At 40.6% G+C, this 10,362-nt stretch overlaps 1 protein-coding gene across 1 annotated transcript in view; it reads right to left on the bottom strand.

Moving 5' to 3' along the window:
• Nucleotides 1-309: 309 nt before the first annotated feature.
• shisa4 (shisa family member 4) overlaps nucleotides 310-10,362 on the bottom strand; it is a 58,565-nt gene continuing 48,512 nt past the window's right edge. Inside the window, exons 4-5 of the mRNA XM_039749408.1 lie at nucleotides 6,059-6,271; nucleotides 310-2,033 (exon numbers count right to left, since the gene is read on the bottom strand). Of these exons, the coding sequence (XP_039605342.1) occupies nucleotides 1,993-2,033; nucleotides 6,059-6,271 (254 nt within the window). The 3' untranslated portion in view covers nucleotides 310-1,992. The remainder of the gene's footprint in view (nucleotides 2,034-6,058; nucleotides 6,272-10,362) is intronic.

Genomic DNA, 10,362 nt, shown 5'->3' with positions numbered 1-10,362 from the left:
AACAGGGTCACCAGGGTCTGCTAGAGCCAATCCCTGCCAGCACAGGGCGCAAGGCAGGAACAAATCCCAGGCAGGGTGCCAGCCCACCACAGGGCACGCACACCCACACACCAAGCACACACTAGGAACAATTTAGGATCACCAATGCACCTAACCTGCATGTCTTTGGACTGTGGGAGGAAACCCACGCAGACACGGGGAGAACATGCAAACTCCACGCAGGGGGGACCCAGGAAGTGAACCCAGGACTCCTAACTGCGAGGCAGCACTACCACTGCACCACCATGCCACCCTGGAAATGTCTGCATATTTTTTTTTTTCCCTGTTGCTTGTTACAATGATCCAAAAGGGGTTGGCACCCATCATAACCTGCCATTTTATTGCCACACACACCTATAATATTACTAAAGAGTTCACCTCTTAATAAGCAGAACATTCAAAAGCGGTCAACGAAAACCATCCTCGCTGTGTAGAAATTGCCTTTAGAGGTAGACCAGTGTTAATTCTCAACGCAAAGCCAACGTGTGGATGAAGAAGAGCCTACCGGTGCAACATAATATACTTAATTCCATTTATCTGACATTTGCTGGAGGCTATCATGGCAGCAATGTTTGCAAGGAAGCCACCAATCCTGAAAGGGGTGCCATCTTATTGCAAGACCCCCAATCACTTCATGCTCATCTCGATTCTCCAAGTTACCCAATACGTTCGTCTTTGGGATGTGGAAGTCAAAGTGGAGTAACCAAGAGAAAGCTACACAGACTTAGGGAGAATGTGCAAACTCCACACAGACGACAGCTGGGCTTTGGATTCAAAAGCCATGAGTTTGAATCCATCAGGCTGTGTGCCGCTCTGTGCCCCTCACGCTGCCTCCAAAATGTAAACTAGTTTTAAACACTTGTTATGTGGTGGGTGATTTGTAAAGTGCTGCTTGATTTCTGAGAATTAGAGACTCAGCTGTGACAAATGTCTCAAATGCATGATTCAAGGAAAACTGCCAAAGCACAGCTTATCAGGTGCTGGTGAAAGGATGGCAAAGCCCGAGCTTAAAAATCAATAATAATAAATTAATCTGTTCAAGTACTACATGTAATATCAATATAAATTCAATGATTCAGTTTCTGAGCCCAGTTATTCAAGTAAATGGTTTGTAGCAACGTTGTAAGCAAAAAAATACATTTATTTAACATGATGCATATGAATTATTATATTATGAATGGTCTGCACGGTTTGAAAAACCCTAATATTCTTTGGTGCCATTTGTTAAAAAAAAAAAAAAAAAAGGGAAAAGAAGAACTCTTAGCCAATCAAATTACAGAAGCAATTACAAACTACTAGCGAAGTGACCTTAATCTAAATAGCTGAACACTCAAATCAATTCACAGTATATACACAATGCACAACACAACTGGAAAAGTTACTTCAAAAAATCAAGTTAAAATGACTTGGTTTAGTTTGCATAGTGAGCCAGAAGTGGGGGTCTAACGTCATTTCGTTTCCAGTCTGACTTTTTTTCAAACCAGGCTACACTGGCTTCTCAACAGAACTTCAATCAAGAGGGTCCTTAAAAGCAATGGTGGTACAAAATACAACAGAAAACAGGTGGTGAAGCTGTGGTAGTGTGATAGAAAAGGTGGGACAGAAGGGCCATTACTAAAATACATTCCCCTGCATCGCTCTCCGAGTAAAATGACCCCCAGTGTTTCACATTTTTTATAATATGAACGCACTTCCCCTTCAAGTCCCCTCCTTGCAATAATCAAACTCGATAGGCATTGTGGGCACAGTGCATGCAACGGCAAACGGTCACAATGGACTTCATGCAGTTGTTGAAGAAAGAAAAGGAAAATAGGTTTAGTGTGATAGTTCAAGAGAAAGAAATTCAATAAAGCAATGATAAAAGAGTAACAGAAAATCCCGGTCCATCTGGGAAACGTAGCATCACATTAGTAACCCAGCATCAGGAGAGTACCCAGGAAGCCATGCAGTCTCTTACGGCGGGCCAATATGCACTTGTCCATAGGGAGGTGGAGCTGTGAAAAGACAGAAGACGTTCATGGTGAGTACAGGGCTGATGAGAGCACATTTATTTTTGCTATCAGGCACACCTGAATAAAACTACTATGCCACAGGTCCCTTTAAAAATCACTTACACTGGCAGGACACCACAATATTTCCAAGTTGTTTGTGTAAATTGCAGTAAACCAACAAGTCAATCGAAAGCAATACAGTGGAACCTCGGGTCACCAACGACTCGAACACGTACAAATCGGGTTACGACCAAAAAGTTTGCCAAACTTTTGCATCTGTTCACGATCACACACTCGGGTGACGAACAAGCCAGTTTCCTTCCGGTTAAATGCGCCGATGATTTCCGCACGTGTTCAGTCTCTCCCTGTATATTGTTCTCGGTCAGACGTATGTGCGTGCATGCAAGGTTACTTTTCTTGGTTGTTTAGGGTTAGTTTTTGTATAAATTAAGGATTTTTTCAAATTTTCATTTTTTTTCCCTGTGCTTAAAACTCATTAAAAAAAAAAAGTGTTTACAGCGGTTCGTAAGAGTGTAGCGTGAACTCTTGCAATATTAGCTTTCTCTGTTGTTCAAGGTTTTCTCAGTGTTTTAACATTTAGTTATACCTCGACTCAATACAAGTTAGAACCATACAATGGGACTCTGCCTCAGTAGTTAGAACACAACGTGGCAAACGCAGAATTGCATGATTGGCTAACAATGTTCGAATGCTTCAGTGACGCCGCTGGTTGGCCGAGTATAGTAAGTCGGTGTTGGTTCGAGCAGATAACAGTAAGTTCGCTTGGTTTTTGGAACGTTGGTTTGGTGGGACGTACTTTCCAGGACTAACATCGTCGACTGACTTAAACCCTTCGACAGCTCCAGAACCGTAAGTAATTTAGAACGTATCGCCATTTGCTTGGTATGTTGAGATCTATCTTTGGGGAAGTTCGGTTTTGGCATCCGTCCTTCTGACATCAATTGGCAAACTGAATAATGACGGCTGGGTATTAACAACGGTCATTGTTTAAATTTTAGCCAATCTCAGATCTAAAATGACCACGGCAACATAATTATTACTCTGACTCTGATTAGAGTCATAAAATACGGTTTGTTTTGAAAATTTGTTTGCTGTAAAAAAAAATCAAAAGAGGTGCACCAAAGAGCTGAGTTCACGTCTTGTAGCCCCATTTAAACAGGAAGCCCTTCATTACATCGGCCAAAAAGGTCTATTTTAAGCACAAATCAGTGCCATGATAACAAAATCATTTCAAAAACAAATAATTCTTTGCAGAGAAAGTATGGATTTCACAAACGTAGAATTTGTAGCCCGATTCGATCGGGCTCCCAGTCACTAGTAATTAACTATATTTGTGCTTAAAAATCTTTTAAAAAAATATATTTACATACAGCTTGTACGGTCTGGAACAGATTAATTGCATTTACATATAATCCTATGGGGGAAATTAGTTCGGGTCACTGTAATGGTATTGTTACATACCCAAGGGTGTCTACTTTCAAATAAGTCATAAGTTTCCATGTTGTCCACTCTCTTTCATTATTAAAATATGCCATTTGCACTTATATACCCCGATGCAGGCAGCCCAGTAGAGCTGAGTTAGTCTGCTTAGTCTCTAAATGGATGAATAGTCATTTTCTCAAACTAAATAAAGAGAAAACTGAAATTTTAGTAATTGGCAACAATGGATTCAATGAGGTTATCAGAAATAAACTTGATGCACTAGGGTTAAAAGTTAAGACGGAAGTAAAAAACTTAGGGGTAACCGTTGAATGTAATCTGAATTTTAAATCGGATATTCATCAGACCACTAGGACAGCATTTTTTCACTTAAGAAACATAAGTAAAGTTAGACCTCTTATATCACTGAAAGATGCTGAGAAATTAGTCCACGCGTTTGTTTTCAGTCGACTAGATTACTGTAACGCACTCCTCTCAGGACCACCCAAAAAAGACATAAATCACTTGCAACGAGTGCAGAATGCGGCTGCTAGAATCCTAACTGGGAAAAGAAAATCCGAGCACATCTCTCCAGTTTTGATGTCACTAAACTGGTTACCTGTGTCATTCAGGATTGACTTTAAAATTCTGCTTATGGTTTATAAAGCCTTAAATAATCTCGCTCCATCTTATATATCGGAATGCCTGACACGTTATATTCCAAATCGTAACCTTAGATCTTCAAATGAGTGTCTCCTTATAATTCCAAAAGCTAAACTTAAAAGAAGTGGTGAGGTGGCCTTCTGCTGTTATGCACCTAAAATCTGGAATAGCCTGCCAATATGAATTCACCAGGCTGATATAGTGGAGCACTTTAAAACACTGCTGAAAACACATTACTGTAACATGGCCTTCTCATAACTTCACTTTAACTTAATCCTGATACTCTGTATGTTCAATTCATCACAATAACTATTCATGGTGGCTCTAAAATCCGTACTGACCCCAACTCTCTCTTCTGTTTCTTTTTTCGGTTTCTTTGTGGTGGCGGCCTGCGCCACCACCACCTACTCAAAGCATCAGGATGCACCAACATTGATGGACTGAAAGCCAGAAGTCTACGTGACCATCATCATCAGGTCCTTCCATGAAAACCCTTAATACAAAGAGGACTGTTTGACTTATGTTAGGTAGATTGCCCAGAGGGGACTGGGCGGTCTCGTGGTCTGGAACCCCTACAGATTTTATTTTTTCTCTCCAGCCGTCTGGAGGTTGTTTTTGTTTTTTCTGTCCACCCTGGCCATCGGACCTTACTCTTATTCTATGTTAATTAATGTTGACTTATGTTTACTTTTTATTGTGTCTTCTATTTTTCTATTCATTTTGTAAAGCACTTTGAGCTACATTTTTTGTATGAATATGTGCTATATAAATAAATGTTGATTGATTGATTGATTGATTGCTTTTATCAAACATCCCACCTACGTTGAGCCACACAGAGTGAAAGGCTCATTACCACTAGACAGCTGTGGTTCAGACCATTCTCATGCTGTATAGTTGTCTATGATTGGTCATTTGTACTGTCATTTGTGTAAACAGCAACAAATATTATGCCTATGTAACAGCTCATCTTTACACATCGTTTCACACCAAGCTTGAGTCAGATTCTGAGCAAAGATTGGACTTTACTGAGAACGACATCTTTCACTATGGATTCGAGGCTATGCTTCATTTGTAAGTACTGCTTAATATAATTTTGAAGCATCGCGGCGTACACTTTTACAGTTTGAGCGTCATAGGTTCAATTACTATACTCGTAGGCCGTATACTGCCTCTCCTCCCTATGTTAGCTTTCTCTAGCACTCTTTCAATTTCAACTTAAGACTACACCGGCAATATTTCATAGTGTCCCGAGGAGCAATTGTTACACTCTACTTGTGCCTCTCAAATTTTCACGCAAGATGTCACTGTATCATCTTGCTCGCTTCACTGTTTCAGCTAGTGACTTGCTAACGTTATAATCTCCCCCACTCCACTGAAGGGACAGACAGCGCTGTGCAGTATTTCTTTTATCCTGTTTCTAATCATGCTTGCTTCATCCCCAGTTCTCCCACCAATGGCAACTGGGAAGGGAAAAAACGAGCACGATTACGCAAGAGAAATAAAATTGAACTACAAGCATGTCAACTAAGAAAGGAGTATATGATTACACCCAGACAATTTGAGCTGGCAATGCTACCTGCTTTACCACCATGCCAACTAAACAGAACCTGCCGAATAGCTAGTAAGACTTTCTATTTATAAATTAAACGACAGGCATGTAAACACTACCGACTAATTTGTTTGATCGCTTTTGTGTGGCTTTACTCAAGTCAGTCAGTTGCCTCCAAGATTTTACTCCTCCACTTTGAGCAGTTCCTTAAATTCTTAAGTTGGCAGACAGTCCATTCTTTCTCACACCATAAAGAAATTGCCAATTGAAAATTTTTGTATCAGAAAAATAACCACCAAAAACTTTTTGTATCTTGACTTAAAAAGGTCAAGATAGGCATGCCAGCATTACTCTCTAGGCTGAACAAAGATCTTACCTTGGGCATATGCTGGGTCCATTGGTGGCTGAAAATATTGTGGCCCTGCAGCAGGATACTGTGGGGGCATTACAGGTGGGTATGGCTGAGCCATGGGAGGTTGATAGTACTGTCCTGCTGGATACCCTGGGTACTGGTAGTCTGGTACTTTGCCTTGAGGTGGGTATGATGGATCTAACGGATAGCCGGACATCTGGATGTTCTGACCTGGTCCTGCATGGAAAACAAACACATTCAGTATGGGAACATCAACGACAGAGACAGTCAATCAGCCTCGTAGCACCTATCCAAAGGAAACATCATCTCAAGGCATCTTACAAAGTGTGAAAGAATACTGATCAAGGGAGCAAACTAAGCGGTGAACTCAGGCGGGGACAAACGGGACTCTGGTCCGGGGCCCCTTCACGCTTGATTTTTTTTTTGGCATGTGGGGACCCGGGGGAAGGCAGAAGGGCCCACACGTACCTAGTTGACCCGGTGAACTACAAGGTAATGGAAACATTTCATAAAAACAAAGGAGATCATCCACGCTAGAAATTGTCCACAAATTTCCAGACATAATGTCAAAAAATAGTATAAATACATTTTTATATGTTTCTAGGAGATGCCAGGCATATGCACTTGGGGAGCATCTTTAGGGCACTCCCAACATCAGAAAATGGGAAATGGTTAAATGGGAAACACAGTTACTGACTCCTGCCTTTCTACTTGTAGAGTGAAAGCAGAATATCCTGAAGAAAAATGATCACAAGTCCCACTCTTTCTACCTCAGACCACATTTAAGAGACAAAAAGACCAGAAGCTGATGTTCACACTCAAACCTAATTCTAAAGATGACAAAGTTGAGGAGATGTACTTTTTGTTTTATTCCTCAACCAGATTGGTCTTGAACCTGGATAATCTTATGTTGCTGGCTTTCATTTTTCTTTGGCTATTAAAGGGGGTATCACAGTGGTCCCCAACTCTTCTTCTGTCTCATTATAGACCATACAGCATTAAACAAGAGGCAGCAGCGTGAACTAAGCATTGGCATAGTAGGAACAATGGTGTGTGGAATGTAAGGGACACATCTGACTCAAACCCGACTGGAACAGACCCGGGGTAGACCAAGCACAGGATTTAGACTGGGGTTGGGACAACTACCACTGAGTACATGAGCAGAGTCTCTAGGGACTGGTGATGTGTGGTCTCCTCTGCTCAGACTGTTGCCTCTTTAACCAAATCAGGATAAGAAACAAAAAAAATTGGGTGAATGAACATGGAGTGATTTGAGTAGTTGCTACAACAAATATTTTCTTAGCACCATCCTTACTTTTTTTGTTGCAGCACGTTAGTTACTATATTATACTTCCTAAGAAAAACTGATAAATTGCATATATTGCCACTGAATTTGTCGTTGAATCACACCATGTTGCACTGTGGTAATTGCTGGTAGCCAGCTGCTGGTTGCCATCCAAGAACCCGCAACATCTGGACTGCAAAGGCCTTAGGAAGCAGACCCTCTTGTGCTGTGAGCTAATCTTGTGTGCATTGGTACTGCCAATAACAACAACAACATTTATTTCTATAGCACATTTTCATACAAATAATGTAGTTTAAAGTGCTTTACATAATGAAGAAAGATATAAAAATAAAGTAAGAATTAGAATAAGACAACACTAATTAACATAGAATAAAAGTAAGGTCTGATGGCCAGGGAGGACAGAAAAAACAAAAAAAAAAACTCCAGACGGCTGAAGAAAAAATTAAATTTGCAGGGGGTCTGAGGCCACGAGACCACCCAGCCCCCTCTAGCCATTCTACCTAACATAAATGACCTCAATCAGTCCTCATTGTATTCAGGGTTCTCATGGAAGGACTTGATGATGACGGTCATGTGGACTAAGCACCGCAAATGATGTCAACTGAGCTCTCACTCTCCGCTTTGTGCAGCAACACCACTACACTCCACCCATCTGCCGTGAAAATGCTGCCGACTACGCCAAATGCTTTGTCATGGAATCACGTCAATACAGACGGATCACCGTTCTCCCATCAGCTAATGGAATATAAGGAGCTGCGCTTCTGAGTGTCTTTGTAATCCAGATGTTGTGGGTTTGTGGCTGGCAACAGGTAGCTGGCCGCCAATAGTTACAAACTTCACATTTACACTGTGGTAAGTGTAATTCATGTTTATATTTTAATTTTTTTTGGGCTTTCCTGAAGCTTTAAAAATAAGATATGAATATTTTCTAGGGTTTTCTCACCCGAGAATTTATTTGTTGCATCTGTTTTTTTTTTTTTTTGCAGATATTATTTAAAAGTTTATAATTTTTTAACATTATTTTCAGCGTCACTTTGTTTTTCCAACAGGTGCCTCCATTTTGAGGATTTCACATAGTTTGTTAAAATGGTTAACTCATCCCACAATGCACTAAGACGGTGCAAAGATGTCATCATTGGCATGACTATATAAGGGTCACTTCTCACAGCTTCAGTTTATACGAGATTGAATTTATTTGCAAATTACAGGCTTTCTTTTGTGAATTTTTTTTAGAGACTTTTCGCTACGTTCTTTCACTTTGAATTTTGGGTGAACATTTCTGGTTTTATCATTTCTCTCTTTGATCGATGGTTCTGAACTTTGCTGTATTTCTTTTTACTTTTCTCCCAGTCCTTCCTTGTAAAAATTTTCCGGATTTTACTCTGAAGTCAGTACATATTTGTACTTGGGCAGACCATGTTGTGATTTAATGCCGAAATAGTTACACTCTGTGAAAATCTGGAGTTTGATAGTATAGTAATCCCTCGATATATCGCGCTTCGACTTTCACGGATTTTATATGTAAGCATATCTAAATATATAATGCGGATTTTTCGCTGCTTCGAGGGTTTCTGTGGACAATGGGTCTTTTTACTTCCTGTACATGCTTCCTCAGTTGGTTTGCCCAGCTGATTTCATACAAGGGACGCTATTGGCGGATGGCTGAAAAGCTAACCAATCAGAGAATGCAGTTAAGTTCCTGTGTGCTGACTGGCTCAGCGACAGAGCGCCGAATTCGATTTCGCTGCGTTAACCAGGAAGTCTTGTCTCGTTCATTCAGCATCAACGTGTTTCGCTGTGTAAAGAGTTAACTTTTGTGCTCTTTTGTGGTTATCTTTGTGCATAGTCAAGTCCTTCATTATGGCTCCAAAACGATCTGCTCCTGCTACTTGTTCAGGGGCCGTGCCCAAGCGCCAACGGAACATGTTAACGATTGCCGAAAAGGTAAATGTTTTGCATTTGTTGAAGGAAGGGAAAAGCTACACCGCTGTAGGACGCCATTACGGCATCAATGAGGCTACGATTCTTTTTATTTAAAATGTAGGAAAAGAATATAAGATCTACAGTCGCAGTGTCCTTTTAACCAGAGTTGTAAGTGGACGTAATAAGGCAGTAGTCTGGATGAAATCTGCTTTAGGGATTTGGATTGAAGAAGAACAACGGCGGTGCTACACAGTCGCCTGAAGAGACTCCTTTAGAAGAGCTGTAACGCTCTCCTTTGTTGTGCAGTAAAATTAAACTCATCGTTATCGGAGAAGTCGCCATGTCATTGTTGGTGAGTAACCATAATTAATTTTCTACATACAGTACTTAGTACATGTACGTACGTTTAGTGTCACTGTACACACATTTACTGTATACAATTTTTCTTGCATTGTACGTATTTATTGCTGGTGGCCTGTCTATCGTAAAAGCTGTAACATATGTGATATCAGAGACGCTCGATATCTTTAAAATAATATTTAGGTTTTACTGTATATAAACAGTGTGTTGACATACATAATTTTGAACGAATCTTACCTAATATCTAAGAGAATACAAAGGGTTTATGCTGTCTAACTGTGCAGGGAATATTCATAAACAGTGTGGGAGAGTTTATAAGGGCTTAAAATATATAAAAATAACCATACGAACATATGGTTTCTACTTCACGGATTTACACCTATCGTGGTGGGTTCTGGCGATCGAGGAGGGATTACTGTATTACAGATTAGCAAGAGATTTTATCAGCGTTCTGGGTTGAAATCAGCATGCAGTCCTTGTCAGGTGTCCACTAAACTAAAATGTCATGTCGATTGCAGTATATTTATGTCCATTCCTAATAACATCACATTCTCAAACTTACTTAATCCAATTCAGGCTTAAGGGGTTGGTGCCTATTCAGACATCACTGGGTGCAAGGAAGGAGCTGGCTCTGGGCAGGCTGACAATCCATCGTAGGGCCCACTAATGCACACGGGGCCAGTTTGAAAGTGCCACTAAATCTAAATGCACATCTTTG

Source organism: Polypterus senegalus, chromosome 3 (genome assembly GCF_016835505.1).
Source record: "Polypterus senegalus isolate Bchr_013 chromosome 3, ASM1683550v1, whole genome shotgun sequence".
In the NCBI taxonomy this organism is placed as follows: Eukaryota; Metazoa; Chordata; class Cladistia; order Polypteriformes; family Polypteridae; genus Polypterus; species Polypterus senegalus.
This window is presented reverse-complemented; position numbering and strand designations above follow the sequence as displayed.